Raw genomic sequence first — 23,875 nt, forward strand, 5'->3', positions numbered from 1 at the left:
GTTACGTTGTCATTTGTTGCTATACGCTATTCAATGCTCTTTTATCTTATAAGTTCATTTAATGTTATAATATGTTTCATACGCAATTAAATATTACAAAATTGCATTTATTGGTGTTATAAAATTTTTAATATTTAATTTATAGTGTTATTGTTATTATTAATTATCAATATTTGTTTACGAGATAATTGCATGAAGTTGACTTATGAAGTGAAATGATAGCAAGACGAAACATTGGACTACACTAAAATGTTGTTTGAAGTCTGATTTAATTACTGCTAAGAGGTTATATCATTATTAGTGGTAGTACTAAATGTCTTGAACAATTGGGAAACATTTTATTTAATTTTAAAATTCTTTTTGAATGCAGTGGTCGAAATGAATTCCATGTTAGTTGGCAATGTCATGAAGAAATCAAGGTACTTACTGTTTGTTAAATCATTGAACAAAATTACAACTTTATTGTCCATTTTAGGAGAACAGGTGGAGGGATCGGTAGCTCTCCATACGATAGGTGGCTCGATCAAGAGCAGAATAATTCTGCTCTCACCAAAATGCAGCATCACTTCTGGGTAACTAAGCAGACGGTGTTTAGAAAGTTGGGGAAGAAAGAAGATGAATGTATCGTAGCTTCTGACGCAGAACTTGATGCTAAGCTGGAGCTATTTCGATCCGTACAAGAAACTTGTTTAGATCTGCTTCGAATAATTGAGAAATACCAGGAAGGATTATGCAGTATGTTGCTTTCCTCATTGCAGTTGAATTCTTAGTACATAATACTTCATCAATTTCATTTGATATTTTCTCTTATTTTAAGACCTTGCTCAGGAAGAAAACTCAATGGGACGATTTCTGAAAGAAGCTGGTAAGAATGACAAGACCAAAGCTGGTAAAATGATGGTCGCTGTAGGAAAGTCACTTTCATATTCTGGTCAACAACGGCTTACCTTGAGAATGCCGTTAGTCCGCCTGTATCAGGTGATGATTATAGTTATTGTAATAATACATGATATATTATAGTTACACTTGATATTAATGTGAGCGTGACGTCTTACAATTGCAGGAAGTAGAAACATTCAGACTCCGAGCCATTGAGGATACACTTCAAAATGTTAATGCCATGGAAAAAGTGCGGACCGAATATCGAGCTTCCTTGAAGTGGATGAAAAATGTTTCCCAAGAACTTGATCCTGATACTTATAAACAGCTGGAAAGATTTAGAAAGGTATCGTTTTTTTCCATTATAATTTTTATATGAATAGGTATTTATAGGTGGGCACTTTCAGTTTCCTGTAGATTTTCCTTTAAGCTAAATGTTAAAAACCGCCCTGTATTATTCTGGTCAGTTATTTTCTGTACCAAACTGGCATGAGCTCTGTAATATATGATATTGAATAATTTTATCCTATATTTCGCGGATTTTGATTCTTTGGATATGCCTAGACCGATGCCTAAAGACACGTGTTGTGGTCACCACTTACAGTATTTCCAGATCCTCGTTATTATTGTAATGTTGATTCTATCATTGTTTACGGAATTTAGATAAATTGTGTTAAGGTATAAGTAGAGAACTACTCTCAGTCCTAGTCTTATTTATTTCATAGATGCTACCAATTTACGACTCCCTTATCTGCATTGATTGGTTGAAACATCATTAAGTGAAATAGAAACCTTCCATTGTAAATGGAAAAGAATCGGATACGTTGCAACTCAAAAAATCAAGAATAAGCACACTATGGATAGCTAGACTAGCATACCTAGTTTTCTCAGTTCTGGTGTAATTTGTTTTGATGCATTAGGGAAATGGAAATGTGCATCAGCTGAAGCACCATCAGTACACCAGCACCAACAGCTGGCACTGTTACAGAGTTGAATGAATGTCACTTGGAAATAGTTCCGAGTGAGCTCTATGCTAACCAATGAAAAAAACATTTGGTCTTATTACTACGGATTGGTGATTAGTGTTTAAGGCAAAACATGTTTGTGATGACCATAATTTTGCATTTAATGTTCAAGGCAGGGTGGTCGTTATTGTCTTCTTTAGTGGCCAATAAGTGAAAGATAATTTTTTTAAATTCCCCTTTCTTTCTTTTTCGCCTTCAAAGGCACCACTGAGATGAATTTTTTTCTGATGACCCTCTATAAATCTGTGATGATGAAAAACCTCATTCAAACAATGAGAATTATAAATCAAGGGGGAGAGAGATTTCCATTGGGGATCCATTTCACTGTGTTTGAGTGTGATATGAGAAAATTACATTTACTATTTTGGTGGAGGCATGTGGTCATTGGTAATGTACATTTTCCAACACTCCATTTGTGCATTGTTTCTCGGAAAAGACTTGGGTCATGAAAATGAAATACTTCTCTAGGGAACCTTCCTGTGTCAAATCCGAGTATTCAGTCTGAAAATGTTCTTTACTCTCTCTATCTGCGTAATCAACTCCACATGCAAGGTCATAAATTCAAATTTAATTTTCCTCGTAAACTTTTCTAGTAACCCCTTGCTAGCCTTCAATTCTTCTAATTACCTGTGGCAAAATTGTGGTGATTCCATTCTAAGTTCTTGCAAATCTCTGGCATGCAAGCCTGATGCAGATTTCATTTGAAAGTTTCAGGAATTAGTTGTAGTTGAATGCAGTTCATTTTTATGATACTGTATGGAAATTAATTGCATAGGATGTTGCTAGCCCAGTTGAGGAATCCTATGTGTGTACTGTTCATGTTATATATTCTTCAACTGAACCTCACTGAGTAATTCTTCCCCACTTTAGTAGTGTGTTGGGTTAATGCAGTGCCTCGTTGTTTGTTCAGCAGAATTACATAGTCGTGAGGATTAAGATCGTGAGGTGGCTATCGTACTGGCTTCCCTCGTAGTGGGCCCGGGTTCAAATCCTGGCGGTGTTGAATATTTTTCAGAGGTATCTCGATCCCTACTTGAGGTGCTTTGTGGAGGGCTCTTTGAGTGAGTACACCATCTGTCAGATGGGACGTTAAGCTTCGTACCCCTTGGCGCCTTTCGTAAAGAGTAGGCTAATGCCAGCGCCGGGTTTCTCTCCACCCTTCATCCTTTTCTGTCCATCCCCTATGGCACAAATGACCTCAACTGTCGGTCGCCTCCCCTAAATACTGCTACTAGTACATAGTCGCATTGTTGATTTGACATTGATATGCCATCTTTTAATGGTGGAAATGAAAATAATTGCCGTTTTTTTAAGACATGACTGTGATGTAATTGTCCATATAGTTTTTTGTGAAATTTGATTTTTAAGTGAAGGATAGCGCATCGGTAATAATTGTATGATGTTTTAGGTGCAGAGTCAGGTGAGGCGTAGCAAGGTACGCTTTGATCAGCTGAAGTTGGATTGTCTTCAGAAGGTTGACCTCCTTGCAGCCGCTCGTTGTAATATGTTCTCTCATGCCCTAGTCCTTTACCAAAACTCATTGCTTGACTTTGCAAAGAAGGCAAACAAAACATTTTCAAGCATCTCCAACAGTTTTAAAGGTAAGTGTCATGTCAGATATATAATGAACAGGAATTGTACGTAGGTAATCAAGCATGCAATCTCGCCTCAAAGAGAGAGGAACATTTACCCTGTCCATTGCCTGCCATAATTGTGAGTGACTTTTGTGAAATATTTCTGAATCAGGCTACCAGCACTATGAGTTTTCCGTGATCAAGGAACTGTCGGAGCCATCGCTCAAGTTAGCAGAGCAAACAAAAGAGAAGCAGTCAGAGGATAAGGACAAGTAGGTGGTGACAATTAAACTCACTTTTTGTATAATCGAATTCAGTGGCGATGGGGTAACGCCCTCGTCTGCCAACCCAGACGTCACGGGTTCAATTCCCGCCTAGGTGGTTTTTCCTCCACCCAGGGCTTGGGTGTATGTATTTGTCAAATTGTTATATCAATGTTCAAAGTCTGATGTAAAGGTCAAAGTGCTGTTTTCAGACTAATGCAAAAATAAATAAATAAATAATTGTAGAAGTATGTGTTTAAGTATTCACTCACGCTTGGCCTTAGTACATCCTAGGTGAGCTTTGCACTTAACTTTCAAATTAAACTTTGGGTACATTACTGTGGTGTTTTCATGGAATAATCAATGGGAAAAATATTTGAAGGCAGTCAAATTATGGCCTTAATATAAGTATTAATAAACTTCATCAATGTCCATTGCAATGTGGTAGGTGGCAGAGGTTGCTGGATTTGCTGCTGTGATCATTATAGCATTATTAATAATGTGTTGACCAGATCAACGGTACCAATTTATTTCTCAGCGATTACGCTCAATCAAAATTTTTTTAGAGGTTAGGGATCATGCTACTAATTTTAAATGAACATGTCTTCATTATTTCATGACTGTTTCGTATCTGAAAGTAGCTTCCATGTTAGGTGTTTGGCACAGTTCCCTTTTAAAGCAAAAGCCTTTTAGAACTTCTGTTGATGTTTTCTATGTCATTAGAGAACATTGTTCAGCGTGCATTCGTTTGCTAGTACGTAAAATACTCCAGTATGGTGTTTTTAAGATGGAACATTATGCCTCTGAACCCAGGAGTAGTAAGGCAGTATGTTTTGGTATTTTTTTCATATTTCATGCCGCGAAAAATAAACTAGATGCTAGAAGTATGTTCCTGTATTGGTATCAAAAATATTGTACCATTATTCCATACCTATATTTCTGAGAAAATAATCGGTGCCATGCATGTGTTACAAGCATAGTGCAACTGCATAGTTTGAAATTTCCATGAATTGAAATGTAGGCCATGTAATTTTAATGTTTTTTATCAATATAGAAACTTCATGGTGTGAAATTTTAACCAAACCCATTGCAATTTCATAAAACTCCCAAATACTGAGGAAAAACGGGCATTTTTTTGTATGTGTGCACATGGTAGAGATTTAATGGTGCCTGTGGTGGATGGCAAAGGGAAGTAATGTGTTTTCTTGATTTAAAAGTGCCACCAACCTATGGTGATGTGCAATCGTACTTATTTGCCTCGTCTGTTTGTGCCAGATTGCTGTTTTTTGATTCCGAGTTCCATGATGAAGAGGATGGAGAAGAGGATCCCTGTGCCAAGTCATCAAGTTCGGAGAAGGAAAGCAAAGAAAGCAAGACATTGAATAATTCTGCCAAGGAGAATGCTAAAATATCACAAAAGTCTATCTTGGGGAAAGATTCTGAAGATGATGAACTCCTATTGAACATAGGAAATGATGAACCTGAAGAAAGTGGTTCAACTGCACCTGCTGAAGAAAATAAGAAAGGTTATGACATATTCCATTGCTGTAAAACCTAAGTACCTGCAATCATAATTTTTTCTCTAATTTCCTTTGTTGCATGTTGTCTTGCATCTCTGCTATGTAATTATTGGTGAATTTTTAAGTATTTTTTAATTCAACCGATTCAGGCGAGATGTACTGGAAGTTCGTCATTACGAGAATAACAAAATGTGCACTTTTCCACCGATTTATTTGTAACGTACGACGCGTTTCAGTCCATCAAACCATCTTAAGGTACCAGACTTGTTCCTGGAGTTGTGTAAAAGTAAAAAATTATTTTCCCTGAACTACAACAATTGAAAACTGTGAGAAAAACAAAATTTGGAAAAATTGCACATTTTGTTATTCTCATAGTTTTTAATTGCTGTAGTTCAGGGAAAATAATTTGTTATCTTTGTGCAAAAATGTTGCCAAATGGCAATTATGGGCATTGCTTGAAGAGGTATGGACAATTAATTTTTGAAATCAGTGTAATATTGGTTTGACACCATGTAATTTGTTTGCATAACTGCAATAACCTTTTGAGGAATGCCAACTGGGAGTGTTTTTGTGGCTCAACAAATTTATGCAGAAGACTACAGTCCATGATTAATAAGGCCTATGTTTTGTAGGATTGATTGATATCAAATGTATTATTTTTTTGGCAAATTTTGTTAGTCATAAAATTGAATTCATGACTTCAGTTAGGAATAGTTCACGTAAAGCTAAGAGTGTGTCTCTCAAAATAAGTAACATTTACTAGTCTTTCATTATCATAGCTTCACACCTAGTGGTTTGTTTGGAAACTGCTTTCCTCAAATTATATCCTTTTGGAAGGAACCTCTTAAAAATAGCCTGTACATGTACGTGTCCATGCACACACGTGAGTTTAATGTCATGCCCATGTGTCCTTTTCCGTAAGCTTTGGAATGAATTGCCTGTGGGTGCAGGGTGGGAAATTTGAAGGGGAAATTTGTGTTGCGAAGAATGTGGGTGCCAGTGAGTTACCAGCCCCCTCCCTCTCATCCCGTCCCACTGCCTACTGCAGATTCCTTGTGGCTGCTGGAGGATGTGCTGCTGGGTGGCCCCGTCGAAGGACCCTTCAGCTCGGAGTGGATGGCCGTGTTTGGGTCGTCTGACGTGGTGGGTGGCAGTGGTGGCGCTGCTGGCAGTGGTGGAGTTGGGGGTGGCCTCTTTGGCGATGACGAGGGCATTGCCAAGGGAGAGGCGGCTTCCTTCCTCCCCTCGCACCTCCTAGACTCCACTGGAATCAACTTGGCGGATATGCTCCTGCCTCTGACTAAAGGTTTCCATTCCTCTCATTCTTGTTCAGGGACCATTCCATCTTACCATGGAACTTTGGGTTACTATCTAATTGATTTGCAAATCAGTGGGCATTTTGCACTTTCTCAAGAGGTACTTGGATTCATGCCCATAAATGCATCATGTTTATCAAAGGTGCATAGACAAAAGACTCAATTTCAATGATATTAGTGTCTCTCATGGAATCCCAGTTACCTCAAATCACAACACAGTGCTGATGTAAACTCAAATTTTTTATCTTTGGATGAACCACGATCATTATTCCCCCAATCAGTATTAATATATTCACAGGAGACCTACTTGTTGAAGGGAAGAGAATAATTCAATCACCTATACTTAATTAAAAGTCTGGAAAATCCTGTCACCCTATTCAATGCACATGCAGAAAAAAATGTACTCATTCATTAATTTCACTGGCAACCAAGAGAGCAAAATATTTTGTTATTGGAATGCATTGTGTAGACCATTTATTTTCTGGTGAAACAATTGCATTAGTATTACTTTCGTGAAAGTGGATTGAATAAGGTGATTTTTTCTTCCTGCATAACATTCAATTCATGACAATACATAATTTGATGACTTAAAGAATCTCCTTTGTTTTCAGCCGCAGAAGGAGCAATGGCAGTGGATGCTGCATGTGGGAAAGAGCAAGGAGCAGGGTCCCTCCAGCTGCAGCCAGCTGCCCCTTCAGCAGCACAGCCTCGGCTGGATTCTGCCTCGTCCCCTGCCAAGAAGGTGATTGTCTTGACCTTTAGCACTTGAAGTTGCTTCCCTCCCTTATGCCAAGCTGCTTTCATGAGATGGGTCATCTTGTCGGAGACCTCAGATCTGGTAGAGAGGGGTATTTACAGAGAATGTCCCTTGGAGGTTCATTCATGAAGATGGGTAGATGAAGTTTTGCTTGGAGGACAGAGATTTTTAATGGACTAGGGGGTTATCGCGTACGTTAATGTATCTTTTGCAGAGAAAGACATGAACTACTATTGGGAAGGGTTAAAAAAGTTAGAAAATCGCTGGAAAAAGTTTATCAACTCTAAAGGAGACTTGAAAAATAGTAATAAATTTTAAGAAAAAAATGTCTCATTAAATGAAGAATACAATGTATATTTCCACTTCTTTATTTACGTACAACTAGTTTCAACGCTTAGGCCTCATCATCAGGTATAAATTAATCAAGTCGCGGTCCATTCATTATTAATGCGATTAATTTGTACCAGATGATTAATTATATCTCATTTAATGAACATGAACTTCGACAAAGTTGAGCCCTGAACAATTGAATACAAAAAATGTCTCATTTATATGTTCAGTCTGAAACTTTTCAAACTATCCTTGTGTGCATAAACCGTAAGCTTTTTGTTTAAATTTGGCTTGTGCAATTAGTTCTTCTCCACAAAAGGACAAAAGACAAAACTGCAACCTATTTCCTTAGAAGATTGACCTAATGTACTTTTTTCCTGCGCCTGCTCATTTTGCAGAAGACACAAGCAGCCGGGAGAGACATGTCCAAGTGGTTTAATTTGTTTGCTGACCTGGACCCCCTGGCCAATCCAGATGCGATTGGGGGGAGGACGGAAGAGTCGGATCGAAACTGTTGAGGACAAATATTTTTGCAAATGGGAAGAGGTCAAAAAGACTGACTCTTTCGATCGATCTTCCCTTGGTTGCTCCTCCATTGCTTAAATGGCCTGTACAAGTGCAATTTTTTCTGCATGAGACGTCACCTTTATTTTCTGTCATCTGGTCCCTGTTCACATGGAACATTGGATGAAACTGATCCACAGTTGCCAAAGACTTGAAACATATGTATCTTAATTTCAGAAGCATTCCATTCACTAAGTGAAGGTCTTGTGTCAAATGTATATTGTTTGACGGAAGTGAAAAATGAAATTTCTAGTCATGGAGTATATAATGTGAAACCAAAGTCTTCACCAAATGCCTTTTAATTTTTGCCTAAAGCAGCCCGAGACAAGTATTTAAAAAAAAAAAAAATTTCTAGTCACTGTGGATGATGTTATCATTTTCGAAATGAGATATTTTAAAAAGGTAAAATTGTTTTATTGACACAAATATATTTGAATAGTCCCAAAGAGTAAAAATTAAAATATGTGCTGTTGTCATGTTGTGTGTGTGACTCTCCTTTGATCACAGATCTGATGAAAGAAATGATCTTATACCTACCACTTTGTATGGTTTATATACGTTCATTTTATATTTTGTGTTGTTCGTTCTATTAATCTGTTAAAGTTTTCATAGAATTTTAAATGTCTATTATATTGTAATGAATCACTTTATGTAGTCACAAACATCATGCAAGGGTTTTTCAGGAGGCACTTATTTTGTGATGATTCTATGTTTGTTTACTACTGGCATTGATGGCTGCTCCTGTTTTCTCTCAAATCCGGAGCAAATTAACATTCCACTTCTTATTTTAGAATGAAATAAAATTGGTATTAAATAATGGTTAATTTTTTTTATAAAATTAGAATTTACGAAATACAAATCCAACCTTTAAAAAAATATCCACGGAACGAGTATAAAAAGTTATATAACAATGAAAACTGGCACAGTTACAATCTGAAATTCCAAAATCATATGTTTTGGACTTTGATCAATATGGCTAAAATTCTGAGCATAGTAGGAAGAATGCACATTCATTTAAATTGTTCATCATGACAAATGCTTTCGTTTCTTTTGAAGATGATTGGAGAGTGCCTTCCTTAACACTTCAACGGTGAAATCTGCATCTGCAGCCGTTATGCACATGGGAGGTTTAATTCGTAGCACCTGCCAAAAAAGAAATAAAATTAATATTCTGAAGGAAAGAACACCTTTTCCAGAGCTTAAACGAAAGTAATATCCAAAGCAACCTATGCTTTCTATTCTGCATGCGTGCCAGGGAGAGAAATGGAATGGTATTTTAATCCCATGACACAACTAGAACTGCGTGAGCACAATCAGTCAGAAACAATCTTGATTTCCCAAAGAAAGGCACATATTTTGAGTACGGTGGCTAAAAAGTGAAGCAAGTGGTCGACAATCAAGCTATTTATAACAATTACTTAATTCTAAATTGTCTCTACTCTAAAATCAAAAACTTGGCTAACCCCATTTGAAAAATTAGATGTCAACTTTAATGCTTTAAAATTTAAGCTGGTATGGATAGAATAAGAAAAATTAAATATATAATAAATGTGGAACTCCAATAGCCGTAAACAGTTTACCTTTCTAAATAAGTAAAAATGAAATTAGTTGGCTAGCGCCACAAGTCAAGAAGGGGTAAAAGGTATTTAAATTTTTTTTTTTTTTTTAACCTTTTACCCCTTCTTGACTTGTGGCGCTAGCCAACTAATTTCATTTTTACTTGTTTAGAAAGGTAAACTGTTTACGGCTATTGGAGTTCCACATTCATTATATATTACTAGCCGTAAGAGCTCATTTCTATCAATAAGAAAAATTAAGATAATAAGTTTTTATTGCATCAAATTTTTTAAACAATGGGTTATTTTCTTCCTTGAGTAAATTTCATTTAGCATCCATTGTAAGGCAATTAAATTCAATCACAACTTATATCCTGAAATGAGTTGGGAAATACATTAAAGTGCAATTTCTACCAAATTCTCCTGAATAATAGCCAACGGCCATGTGGCAGGTGTGGATGCCACATCTATCCTCAAACTACTTAATCATTCTAATATAGTAAAACTCAGAATAAATTTTCCAATCTTTTCAGACTCAGTTGATTAGTACTTGCATAGAAATTTACATAAAATAAGTGTAGCAGGTACTTCTGGAATAAATACAAGAGTACTTTCTTACAATATTCCATACTTATGAATAAGCCTCAATGGCTTCTTACAAGGATACGGGAGCACCAATTATCCATGGTAATTGGACGAGGTCACAGTGGAATAATAATGCATAATGATGAATTTAAATTCTAGGTTTCACTTATTTATTTTCAGTGGCATGTTAATAGACTATATGTTATCTTTTAACAAATTGTGCATTTTCTCATTCAATTCATTCGCCCAAAAAAATTGTAAGAATGAATCTAACTACTAGCTAACTACATATTTAGTTCCTGTGCCTCATAATTATCCTGAAAAAAACAACCATGGTGTGCTGTAAGGATGATAATATCATCAGTAAAAATTCATGCCAGTCATCTGACGGCAATTGTTTTCAAGTAATTGAAATTAAATTAGGCAGTGGATGTATATAATGTTCCCGCAGAATTAAGGCTTCTATTCGGAAAAACATGGAAGGCACAGTTAAGGAGTTAAATTCATAGCATTTTCGAGGGAGAAATTTGACCAGAAGATTTCCTCAAATCAGTGTCAATTGCCATCCCAAGAAAAAAACATGGAAACCGGTTGCGAGGATTGTAGAACAGTAAGTTTGATTTCGTATTCACAATTTAAATGGTCCTTAGGATTTTCAATAAGAGGATTTAGGGGGTGGAAAATGATTACTTGGGGGATGATCAGTTTGGTTTCAGGAAGGGGAGAGGCAAAAGTGATACCACAGTAGTAATGAGATCACTAATAGAGAGGAACATAAAAGAGTACAATTAGGATGTATTGGTTGATTTTGGGAAGATGTTCAATGGAGTGAACTGGGTGAGTCGCGGTAGTTCAGGGGGTAGAGCGTTGGGCTACTTACCAGAGGATCCCGGGTTCGATTCCCCGGCAAGGCACTCTGGGCACCTGCAGCTCCACCCAAGCTATGCGATTTTTTGGGTACCAGATCTTCCTGGGAAACCATAACCGGCACAGGGAAAGGAACTGCCCCCCCTACCCTGATGTGTGAATTTCACACGCCGTATAGGGCTTAGTACTGGGTGAACTCCACAATCACCTACCAAACCGACCGTCGGGTTGATTACAGTGTTATTGATTTATGGAGTGAACTGGGTAGAAATAGTGAATGTAACATAGAAAATAAGAGTAGGTTGGTGGAATAGGCAACTTATTCGGAACCTGTGCACATCTCAGATCACTTGATTTTGGAGGGGAAATCTAAGGAAGAGGTGCATCCATTGTCACCCCTGCTTTTCAATGTACATTTGGAGGGAATGGTAATAGTAATGGCATGCAAAGTACAGTAGTTACCACGGGGAGCACTCACATTGCCGTTGAGGCCTCCCCTCCCCAGAAGCACGCCCATGTCCTTGCAGTCCTCCCAGATGTCCACAAAGTTGGTGGAGGAGAGTGGTGCCCTGGTGAGGGGGTCGGCCACCAGCTCCACGCCCACCATGAGCCCCTTGCCTCGGACATCCCCCACCACCTCCTCAAACTCGGAGCGCAGCTGTGCCAATCCCTTCAGCAGGTGAGTCCCGACCACTTCGCAATTCCTCTGCAGTTGCTCCTCTTCAATGACCTGAGGCCCGGAGATACAAAGGGGGAATCATGACCTAATATAGAGTGCACGGTGCCCAAAAGCGACAGCTCCAAAGCAAGAATCCATTGCAGCGTACAAGTGTCAGCAGTTGACGATGCCCAAGTGTGTGGTGCAACACTGAGAGACTCAGTCGTGGAAGTATGTCTCCGTAGGGACCAAATATTTCATCAGAACATTAAAAAGCAAAGCACGCAAAAAAATCTTAACTTTTGAAACAAATTTTTTGATTTTTGTGGGTATTAGCATTGTGTGCAGAGTGTGTATGGCTACAGACTGGAGGAGAGGGGGAAAACTGATGTGTAGCAGCACATGGGGACAGTGATCTTTTTCTTTATTTTTATTCTTTCATGGAAGTTCATTCTAAAGAGGTTTGACTGTATTCCAAAGACCAGGTGAAGAGAGATGGAATAAAAAGGAACCTATTTGAGCACATGCTATGGCACAATAGTTTACTGAAGACCATTACTCAAGGTTGCATGGAGGAGAAGAACCACAGATAAAGGCCAAGAATTAACTACAAGAAGCAGGTAATGGAATAGGCCTGAACTAGGAATGAAGAGATTGTCAAATCTTTGATTGGCACCAATGATGCTGACTTATAATTAGTACGCTACTTATGATAAGTAATTATATGTTAATAACTACTTACAATATATAATTATAAATACAGGTATATATGTATAAGTAGACTACTTAGCTTGTTAACTTAATGACTTTTGAATATTTTAATTTTGACTTATTTGAAAAGCGTTATCATGGCTAATAAGTTTTAATCAGTACCTTTTTTTGTCAAAATATGTTGTTCCCTTCACCTTTTTCTTGCTCTATTTTTCTCTTAAGATTTTCATAAATAAATGCTTGATTCATGTGCATCTAAAAAATGAATGAAGCTGAATGCTTGTTGGCATAAAAATATAGTTACCAATACAGAGCCACCAAATTTTTGTGCACTAATTTCTGCTGAGAGAGAACCACCAAGATTTGGCAGTGGAAACAAGCTATTCATTGAGAATTGGATCAAACACATCATCGAAGCAACCATTCCAACTGGCTGTGCAAAAGGAAAAGGCTTCATTTCAGACAGGGAGGACTCCACCAATACCCACAGATATGCTTCTTCACTTCAAAGCATCTGCAATTTCAGATGTCTGTCCTTTTCTACAGCCATCAGCACACCTAAAGATGAGTCACTTGCAATGACAGGCATTAATGAGAAGAAAAACTGCTTTTTACAATCCCAATTCTGTGTCATGATCACAGGGTCAGTAATCCTTAAAAACATTAATATTTTTGCTCTTAATGAATAAACTAAAAATAATGATTTCTGGAAAGCCTTAATGCAAATGAATTTAAATAAATGTCTAATTGAGTAGCTTCAGGCATGATGTGGTGGAAGTCGAACAAAATGAATAACTCACTTTCCCACTTGATATAATTTTTTTTATTTTTATCAGCGGATTTCGATGTATTACATCATCATCAGGTGACCTGATGATGATGATGTTATACATCAAAACTCAGTCGTAAAAATTAAAAAAAAATTATCAAGTGGGAAAGTGCTTCGATCAGTTATTCATTAATTAAATGCACTGGAATATTACAGGAATTGATTTTTCTTTTACAAACGTTCATCTGATGAACTTAGTGATTCTGCAGATGGTAACATTTACCCAGGATTTACCAGGTACACCCTCTTGCATGTGTATAACCATGTCCGATCCCTGGGAAATCAGAGTAACAGATTATAAATATGTTCGACATGAACCCTGAATGCTAAGATGACATCATTATTTGGACACACTAATTCGTTGTGCCAAATGTAGGAAGGAACAGACGGGAATACCTACGTTGAACCCAGCTCTTGACGTAGGAGCTTACACACAACATCACCTGATAAAAGACCCAGGGTGGAACCAAGGAGTGCCTGCATCACCGCCTCTGTAGAAAGAAAGAGAAGTGGCGAGTGCATGCAAACACATGCATTATATTTTCACCTCGAGGACGGCCTTCCCGACAGCCGATGCCACTGGATTGCCACCAAATGTATTGAAGTGCAGTGCGGTGCTCAGAGATTGTGCAATGGCTGGAGTGGTGACCACCCCTGCCATGGGGAACCCATTGCCCATTCCTTTGGCCATGGTCACTATGTCAGGGGTGACACCGTGCATTTCAAAGCCCCAAAAGTGTTCACCGGTTCGCCCGAATCCAGTCTGGACCTGAAATCCACAAGATCCACACAATTAGCCCACGAATCCTTTTCTAAAACTCCAGTTACACAAAAAAAAGAGAAATAAATATGATAACTATGAAATGACAATCTCAAAGTAGCTATCCTTAACTATCATCTTGTGGAGGACAATCAAATGTCACAATTTATTGGAATATGTGATGTGAAAATAAATGTTTTGCAAAACTCAAAATATGAAATGAGCATGTGGTTCCTGCATCCAAATGGCAAGGAGTGAAACTCTATTTTTCATCGCTAATTAAGAGTATTCTTCACGCTGAAGTTTTACTAGATTTATTATAATCAATGGTTTCCAATTATTTCATCAATTGCCATTCATGACCTTCTCTAGATTTTCTGACAAATGCCTCACTTTTTGCAAATTCTGTAAGCTAAGATTTTTAAGGCTAAGCAAAAAGGCCGTCATAGTTTGTATTCTGGTTGCAATAAAGAATTTGTGTGAAGAGTCTCTTTGATCTCCTAAAGGAATCAAAAACAAGTACAAACTATTTTTGGCAAAATGCAAACGGCAACTAATCTCACAAAAGTAATTGTTCACATTTAAACCAGCTTTATTGATTTTGCTATAAATAAACATGTGCAATTGCCAGTTCATATTAATAAAATGAACTCACTTCATCAATATTTTTTAAAAATTTTTGTGCTCATTTAAAATCAATTACAGCTTGTTAATCTGTGGGATTCAAAATTTTGAGAGTAGTGATTCATGAGGTCTTAACGGCTGACCGTTGTTGGTCTGGAGCAGGGTTTCTCAAACTTTTTTGAGCCACTTGAATCCACTTTCTGGTTTAATGTCACTTAGCAGGAGTCTTAAATCACCGCGCTCAAAAACCTGAAGTCTCTTTCTCTGCTTGGAAAAAAGCTGAATGACTACTAAAACACCACATTCCACCAAATATGAAGTTGGAAGTGCAATGAGTTTTTTATCCACCATCCATAATGCAGGATAATTATCATAAACCTCCTTCTGCAACCAAAACTCTTGATAATGTATCTTAAACTTTGGTTTCGATTCAAAGCCATTAATTCTTCACACCACATATTTTGCATTAATAAGGTTAGCATCATTTCCCTGCAATTGCAAATACATTTCATCGAACTTTGCAAATAGTTAACACAAAAATGCAATGTCACTCCTAATCTCTTTAAGGTTGCTGCTGAGAAAAGCATCTTTCTCATCAATAAATTGCATGGCAGTGTCAAGAAGATTTTAGAAGCGCCTTATACAATTGCCTTTCGATGACCAACGAACTTCTATACGTAGTAACAAATGTTTGAAATCTTTGTCGTTCTCATCACACAACTCTCAAAAGAGTCGATCATTAAAAGCATGGGCTTAGATTTTGTTAACCACTGTAATTGCAATGTTTAAGGGCTTGTGAAGGTGATCACTCAGTATTTTAGCCACTGGATGTTGTCCGCGAATGACACAATGAATTGCAAAAACATTTGGTACATATTTTCTCAAGTATGCAATACAATTATGGTATGTGGTCATGACCAGTCATTGACGGAGCTCCATCTGTCGCAACAGCAAGTATTTTAGAAAGTAGAATTTTTTTGTTCCTGAATAACTGCTCCATAATACGAAATATTTACTCCCCTTCAGTGTCAGTTTCTAATTGCCTTGCAAACAATACATTTGAGGTAGATTTTCATATTTAATAAATCGTACGTAAAACAGAACACAGATTAATAACCTGGCAAAGTTGACTGGTCCAACTGTAATGCAAATTCTGTTGTTCTCAGGACGCTGCACAAAATATCTTTTGCATTTTCAGCTATTTCATCTATTCGTCGTTGAACTGAAGTGTTGATTAGGGGAATAATTTTTATTGTATCATATGGTGATTATGTAGAACATTGATGAAGTTTTCTCGGGGCTTCCACCAGGTTGGCCAACATTTCGATGCCTGACTTGTGCATCGTCCTAAGGGATGATGATTGCCACTCTTCAGTTTCAGTTTTAAAGGTTTTTATTTCCGTAAAGAACAGCGTACAAGAATGAATATATAAAATATATAGTGGAAACATAACACAACAATACGGAAACCCCTTTTAGGATATACTCCTCTTCGGGGTGGAAAGATTGCCACTCTGGTTTTGGCCGTATTATATACATGTGCTCTCGGGTCAGGTGACTTCTGATTGGTCCAAGGGGGAGGAGCTTCCTGATTGGTCGCCGGGTTGCTGTGTTCTGTTCCTTTCTCTTCTCACCTCCATTAGCACAGGTTTCCATGTGTTACTGAGGGAGTAGCCGGAATCCCTGTTGAAATTCCATCCTGCCATTCTAATTTCGATTGATTCCTTGATAATGCAGTCCCAGTAACCGTCCCGTTGAAAGTCCTGTTGAAATTCATTGAGTGATCCATCCCAATGCTGTGTTTGGCGATGGCTGATTCCTCCAACTGCCCTAGTCATGTCTTTTGTGTTCCTTCAACCTGGTCTCGATCGCCCCATCTCTCCAATGTAGACATCTCGGCAGGTACACTGGAATTGGTATATACCTCGGGTCTTTAGGCTGATTGGGTCCTTTGCTCTGACAAGCAAATTTCTAATTTTTCCCCGTGGTTTGTGGATTACCTCAATTTTATGCCTCGCCAGTATCCTGGATATTTTCCCGGATATCGAGGCAACGTACTGCAAGTAGGCCCTGGCCAATGGTTTTTCTTTTTCCTCTTTCATTGTGCATGCTTGCGGGTCAAAGGACCTTTTTAGGGCGAAGGAGCACCAGATCCCGCACCAGATCCTACTTATGTAGAACAGTTATCAGGACGTCACTTACTGCCGGTAAGATGAGTTCTTCACCAATTGTCTGAGGATTTCCAGATTTGGCTAATAATAATGAAATATTGTATGATGCACGCAAGCCATGATGGATATGTTTTGAAGCATTACACAACATCCTTGAAAGTGTTGGGCAATTTTGCACTCTCTCATGAAGTGATTGAAAAAATGTTAGTCTTTTCTGTCTTGCAACGATGTGCCTTATTAAAACCACTGGCCTAGAGGGTTGGAGGTGAAGACTAGTAGCTGGAGGATATCATATTCAAATCTGGGAGACATCACGGGACAATCCTGTTTTCACCCAACCTATGTGATATATTCTAAAACTCAGTTCTTCCTGGGAAACTGCAGGAGATACAGGGAAAGGAACTGGCCCACACTATTACCCTGCATGAATACCATAGGGCATAGGGCTTGCTTAGAGGTGACTACTAACCCCCATCCAACCAATTCAATACAAAATTAAAAGATAACTTTGTATTCCCCACATGGTACAATGCGTATCACTACACTATAGCCGACTCAATGTGAAATATAGCAGGTTAAAATATAGCCCTTGGTGATAAAGTTATATTTATGTAATATATTGCACATAAATATGCTACAGTGTAGTGAAATACATTACACTATACACCAATAAAGGTTTGGCATATAAAAAGTATTTTTAATTATTTTGGATATCCACAATTTTCACTAAGTTACGTCTGATGCTATTAAGTTTATACCAACTCTGAGATTAATTACTGTGTTGGGGTTGTGCTATAGATGCTATTTACCTCATCAGCAATGCAGACACCTCCGTTGGCCTTCACTATTTCATAAGCCTTCTTTAAGTAGCCCTTAGGAAACTGCACAGTACCACCCACACCCTGAAATGAATTAGAACATCAATCACCACTTGTCTTTAAGTTCAGCCATTAACTTCACATTTTATTCTCCACATGGCAACGATGAAGTTTTTGTTTTACTTTTCTGAAGAGTTTGATGAGGCACATAAGTGCCACAATTTCCTTCACCTTTTACACAAGCAGCAAAAATTTGCAAAGAGGTTGCTTCCGATGTGCTTATTTTGCCTTTTACTCATCAGATAGGTTGCTGAGCTGATTGATAAACATGTATCAGAACCCAGCAAAATTTTAACAGATATACCATAAGTGTCTATCTGATTAGATTACATGCAATTTAGACACTATGTATATTTATGTTAACGATCTGCCTCTGCTAAATGAAAAAAATGATGTTAAATCTTTATCAATGGCTTATCATATTGATTAAATTTCATCTTAACTTCATCAACTGACTCTTCAATCAAACTCAAAAATTAATGGCAAACGTTTTCAAATGGTCTGTTGATAGCCAATAGAAAATTGTCAAATTCATAACTTGTAAGCTTGCTGCATGTGGTAATACTATTGAAAATGTTGGTAAAATAATGGCTACTCGTGATGATTCCACAGTTGGAATAAGTAAGTTGAAATTGGCCAAGTTCATGTAATTGGGAGCAGCCAGGACTTCATCTCAAAATTAAGTAAATGATCCCAATCATCAGTGGATTGCTTTTGCTGCTGAATGTATAAATTAGGAGAATGCATTTCTTGAACAAATCTGCTGCCTTCACAATCCTATAAATCACATCCCATTTAAAAGGTTTCTGTTCCAACTTTTCCATTTTTTGGTTCACAGTGATTTGATCACTATTGATATTTAGCAGACAACAATTCACAGACAACATCACCACTTCGTAAAAATGGCATGGACTCCATGTTGGCATTCTTTTGGGGAAATATTCATTGAAAAAACCATGCATGTGTCACCTTAATGCTTTGCCTTTGTTTTTCTATCTGCTCTCCACTATTTTGATAAAAATGTTTCTGCAATTCCAAAATTTCCTGCTCAATGATAATGATCCCAGATTCTTTACAAATCCCTCATTTATGGTTTTACACCTTGGTATTCAAGGATTCAGGGACTGCAGAAACCCTGCTATGTGATTATTGATTACTTTGCACTATTGGAATTGTACATGGTTTTTAATATTTTTACCTTTGCTTACCATCTCTGTTTATTTACGTGAATTGAAATCCAAATTTGTAATTTTGCATTTTTACCCTTGAATTGTTTTCAGGGTTCATAGCATAGCAATGTAAAATGATGGAAGACTATTTCCTTTAATTTAGCATAATGGCTCAAGAAATATATTTATTTTTAGTAATAACTTCACAAATAGGACACAACATGAGTGATTCATGAAGGGGCTAGACTATAGAACAATGTCACATCATTTGCTGTAAGGAAATAATGCCATGTAACCAACTTACTCTTATGCTTAAAGTACTGAGATTCATAGAGTACTTAAATTCAATGAGACAGTTAAAAACCTTATAAGAGTGATAATAACTATGATAGACAATGGAAAATTATAACTCACTAGGAAATATTCAACAATAGTCATTTCAACAATTTTTCAACAACATTTTAACAACAATAATTCAGGCTAGTTCTACTCTTACTTAGCACCCCAAATATTCAGGTTAACCACCAAAAAAATTAACAAATTAGTATTAAAATGTATTAACTTTGCTGCAGGCTAGGTAATATCTCTCACATGAAGGTAAACTTTGCAAAAGAGTTTTAAGTGCACTAAGGGTAATGGCTCATGCAAAATATGTAACTATCAAAGGAAAAGACCAGCACAAAGTAAGGGATTGACAGTGGGTTTAAACATTGAAAACTTGTTCACCACTTCAACTTTCGATGAAAGTTGTTTATTTTCCCCATGTTTAATTTCGAGAAAATGAAACATACATACAAAATGAAAAGAAATCAGACATCTTGATCGCAACAGTGTGAAAAGACAAATAGATACTAACAAGGCTTGCTTGCTGAACTACAGGGAAAAGGAAAATATTTGAAGACAAAAATGGACACACTTTGAAGCCCGTTGTTTTAGAAGATGAAAACTTGTGTAGGATTATTCTTAATACCCTAAACAGATATTATCAACTTCATTTGGTAGGCAATGCTCCCATCAGCAAATCTTTCTTTCACTGGTCTTACATTTGTGTAACGAAATTACCGATGCACTTGTTGCTCCAAGTACTCTTGAGCGGTAAACCTTTGGACACTGGAACACATTCGATGTGCTTAGAGGCAAAAAGTAATGACAACAGAGTGCCATTTATGATTATCAACCACATACCATGCCTTTCAAATTTTAATTTAATTCAAAATGAGACCTGACATGCTGAGAACTAGAGCGGAATCTGGAAGAGTGGTATTTAGAGAGGTGAATGGATTCACCAGTTTTTAGCCACCAGCAGTTAAGTGGAATATTTATCGAAAAAATCACAGAAAGTTTTTCAATTTTTGCATGCTGGTGCAAGCCTGACACATTTTTTTTGTCCACTGTGTAAGAAACTTTTTCATTCGCATGCATTTTACATCACATTCATTTCTATCACGAAAGGTTATGAGATTTTCTAGAAATAAAAAAACTAGGCTAAACATCTTACATAGGAGGGCAAAATTGGAGGGCAAAAAAAATACTTAAAATAGGAGGGCAAAAACTAGAGCAGGTAGAACAGTTTACGTATCTCGGAAGTGTTTTGGACCAACACGGTCAAAGTAGTAGGGACGTAAGGAGAAGAATTGCGCTAGGCAAAGAGGCTTTCACAAGGAGGAGGGAGTTGATGACAGGGACGTTGAGTAAGGATGTTAAGAAAAGACTCGTAAAAACTTTGATATGGAGCGTAGCTATGTTCGGCGCGGAAACATGGTCATTAAAGCAGGAGGATAGACGTAGTTTGGAGGCTTTTGAAATGTGGATGTGGAAAAGAATGGAGAAGGTGAAATGGACAGAGAAGAAAACGAATGTGGAAGTACTTGGTATGGTGGGCGAAGAGAGGGGTTCATTGGAAGAAATCCTATGGAGGCAGGAAAAATGGATGAGGGGCATATTGATCGGCAGTTGCATGTTGAAGACTGTAATAGAGGGGAGAATGTTAGGCAAACGAGGAAAGAGTAGGAACAGGATAGGGATGCTGGACGGGATGAAGGGAGGACGGAAGTACTCAGAGATGAAGAGGGACCTGATGTAGATTAAGTTGCTGGATTGTTTTGTTAGGAGTCACAAAATATTTATTCAGTAGTTCTGTCCATCCGAAAACCTACCTTAACCGCTAGATTACCTGATAATAATATATCACGTAAATGAGCCTTAAAAGATCACAGCATGCTTAACAGAAAGTATCAAGATTCCCTGTGTAGCAAATTGAAATGAAACTATTGACTTAGTAATTCCCCACACTTTAGTGATTGTTGATTTACAAAGTCAATAATTTCATTTCAATATGTAATTAAAATTCCATAAAGTTACGCCAGATAGAACAAATTTTACCTGTATGGACTCTGCAATAAAAGCACCAACATGACCTGATGGCAGGGAGTAACGAAATACATCTTGCAGCTGCTCATAATAATGTTCTGCAGCTTCACAGGTTTCTGGTGTACAAGTACACTCTCTTGTGGTTTGCACCGGTGAGTCCCTGCATCTTGATCCACCCCATGTACCACGGTATACATCTGGATTCATAGTCTACCCTAGAAATTAGGCCCATTCCAAATTGGAAACAAATTGGGCAAGAAAATAAATGAAAGACAAGGGAAGAAGGTATATGTTATGGGATATTCCATTCATATTTATTGATAATCAATTTACAAACAAAATAAGAAAAAAATTCGGCCAGTTTGCCAGGGTTTTTCTAGAAAAAATATCTAGGGTATCAAATGCCCAAATTATTTAGCTGTAGCCAAAGCACCCTGCCTGAAAACTATGAGGTTACTACTGCAAAGATCATAAAAGTGGCAGTCACGAGGCAAGAAAAATTTGAACATACCACAGAAATCAATTTCCTGCCCAATTAATTCCTTAATGGCTTCATGAAAAATTCAAAACACATACGTGGATACTTGTATTTGGAGAATGAGATTCAACAGGTGCTCTTTCTGGAATCACACCTGATGTATATAATATTAGAGAGTAGGCATAGGTAAAAATAATGCTCACATGATGCACTCCTCCTCCAGTATTGACATTGTATTTCCAAGTTGATAAAGCTGTAGCTCCCATGATATAAGGACTCATCCCATGATATCCATTTCTTAGGGACACCACCTCGGAATTTTTAGTATGAGCACGGGCCATAAAGAGGGCTAAATCGTTCGCTTCTGAGCCACTATTCACAAAATAGAATACCTGAAAGTGAAATAGTTACTTGCATGCATGGAAGTGGATTTATAGATGATGGGCTACATTTATTGTACGTGCGATCATTACCTTAAGTTCGCCAGGAAACTTTTCTGCTAACGTTTCTGCGTATTCGTGTATTTTAGGGTGCATGTATATATTTGTTGTATGCCATAGTTGATTCATCTGCTGGACAGCAGCATCGGTGACTCTCCTGCATTGAAAAGGCGTGAAATACGAAGCATGTCATTCGAAATCGTTTTTAAAAAATGCGCATACTTACGGGTGGCAGTGACCAACGCTGACAGTAACAATTCCGCCAAACATGTCCAAATAACGTCTTCCTTCGTGGTCGAACAACCATTGCATTTTACCCTCGTGAATTAAGAGTGGTTTCCTATAATACGTTAGAAGACATGGAACTAAATTTTCTTGTTTAATTTTCTTTACTTTCTCGAAATTAGGGCCTGCATAAGGCTTGGGCTTGTGGTTGCAAGGAGGCATAATTGCCGCCGATGAATTTCGGACAAAATTCCTTCCACCGCATGCAGGCTTTAAACCTGTCGAGAAGATGCACGTCAAGAATTTATTCGGTACATTATATGTCGTCGTGTCGTTTCGGACCACTAATGTCGTCTTTGTAAACTTTCAAACGTAAAATTACGTAGAAAACTCCACACAATTTGAAGGAAGGACTGTACAAACCAAGAATTTTTCGGAGCATTCTGAACGAATATCTTCTTTCTCTAGTACGACAGAACGATCGCCTCGACTCCTCCCTGGGATCACATGAACATAAAACCCAAGGTCTTTCGAAGCTTTAAAAGACTTTTATCAGGACTCACAGGTTACGTCATAGGCAGCTCGCTTTAATCTTGCTCCCTCATCCTTCGCTCCACCCATCCTCCTACGACGTTCACAATTTCTATTTGGCGGTTGCCCGCCGGATTTGAGGGGGGGACAATGAATGGACCACGGAAGAACACCGACATACTGGGAATACTCTTTATTGCCGATAGGTCGTGCTTAATGTGCGTGGATAATAAACCTCAAGGAACGTTGAAATGCTAGAGTTGAAGATTACAGTATGAACTGCTATTTAATTCAATTCTCGGCCGCTTCGGTACATTTACGGCAGATTCAACGCTAACGAAATGGGATTAATGTATTACGGTGCCTGTGTTGGGTGAAATTATCGCTTCGATTGAAGGTTTCATGCGTACATGGTTGAATGAAGTCATGAATTCTGTATTTTTTAGCGTGATGGAAAAAGAGCATAGCGGATATGAAAGCCTTAAATCAATTTGAAGGAAATTGCCATTTCTCTTGAAATAACGCGCGTGCTGAGTGAACGTAATTATTTTATAATCTGGGTAATAACTTCTAATCGATTCCCAATTGAAATAATTATATTTCGTGAATAGTAATCAGAGCAGAGATGATGATAACAGTTTTAAGTTGAAGCATATCTAATTTTTGTGGGTACCTACCCTCAATTATTGTTAAACGGCGAGTTGAACTAATTCCATTTATTCACACAAATAAACTTGTTACCTGTTATTATAAACTCGTTTAATAAAGATGTCATGTACAAGAGTATTTGACTAT

General features: G+C 37.6%; 2 protein-coding genes across 3 annotated transcripts; one reads left to right on the forward strand and one right to left on the reverse strand.

The window, feature by feature from the left end:
* Positions 1–124: 124 nt before the first annotated feature.
* Positions 125–9,046, forward strand: ICA69 (islet cell autoantigen 1-like protein). 2 transcript variants are annotated; one of them, XM_071594821.1, is made up of 11 exons: positions 125–285; positions 371–389; positions 476–735; positions 818–978; positions 1,064–1,225; positions 3,313–3,505; positions 3,651–3,750; positions 5,017–5,267; positions 6,310–6,567; positions 7,189–7,319; positions 8,063–9,046. In XM_071594821.1, the coding sequence occupies exons 2-11, from the start codon at positions 379–381 to the stop codon at positions 8,180–8,182; spliced, it is 1,647 nt and encodes a 548-aa protein (XP_071450922.1). In that variant the 5' UTR covers positions 125–285; positions 371–378; the 3' UTR covers positions 8,183–9,046. The 2 variants fall into 2 exon arrangements, with proteins under 2 accessions (XP_071450922.1, XP_071450923.1); XM_071594822.1 differs by lacking the exon at positions 371–389 and having other exon boundaries at positions 126–285.
* On the reverse strand, positions 9,039–23,146 carry LOC139696184 (alanine--glyoxylate aminotransferase 2, mitochondrial). The gene is made up of 9 exons (XM_071594823.1): positions 22,973–23,146; positions 22,551–22,827; positions 22,358–22,481; positions 22,088–22,276; positions 21,419–21,616; positions 17,799–17,891; positions 13,982–14,203; positions 11,715–11,966; positions 9,039–9,371 (listed from the first exon to the last, which is right to left on the reverse strand). The coding sequence occupies exons 1-9, from the start codon at positions 22,989–22,991 to the stop codon at positions 9,255–9,257; spliced, it is 1,491 nt and encodes a 496-aa protein (XP_071450924.1). The 5' UTR covers positions 22,992–23,146; the 3' UTR covers positions 9,039–9,254.
* Between the last annotated feature and the right edge of the window lie 729 nt (positions 23,147–23,875).

Source organism: Hetaerina americana, unplaced genomic scaffold (genome assembly GCF_022747635.1).
Source record: "Hetaerina americana unplaced genomic scaffold, ioHetAmer1.1.p SCAF_7, whole genome shotgun sequence".
Taxonomy (NCBI): Eukaryota; Metazoa; Arthropoda; class Insecta; order Odonata; family Calopterygidae; genus Hetaerina; species Hetaerina americana.

Excerpts from the sequence above, each read along its gene's own strand:
- ICA69 (XM_071594821.1), top strand. Across the intron at positions 979-1,063 it reads CGTTAGTCCGCCTGTATCAG|GAAGTAGAAACATTCAGACT; the intron begins GTGATGATTATA and ends TTACAATTGCAG. Across the intron at positions 1,226-3,312 it reads AGCTGGAAAGATTTAGAAAG|GTGCAGAGTCAGGTGAGGCG; the intron begins GTATCGTTTTTT and ends ATGATGTTTTAG.
- LOC139696184 (XM_071594823.1), bottom strand. Across the intron at positions 22,277-22,357 it reads AGTTTCCTGGCGAACTTAAG|GTATTCTATTTTGTGAATAG; the intron begins GTAATGATCGCA and ends TTTCACTTTCAG. Across the intron at positions 17,892-21,418 it reads TTATTGCAGAGTCCATACAG|GGTGTGGGTGGTACTGTGCA; the intron begins GTAAAATTTGTT and ends AATTCATTTCAG.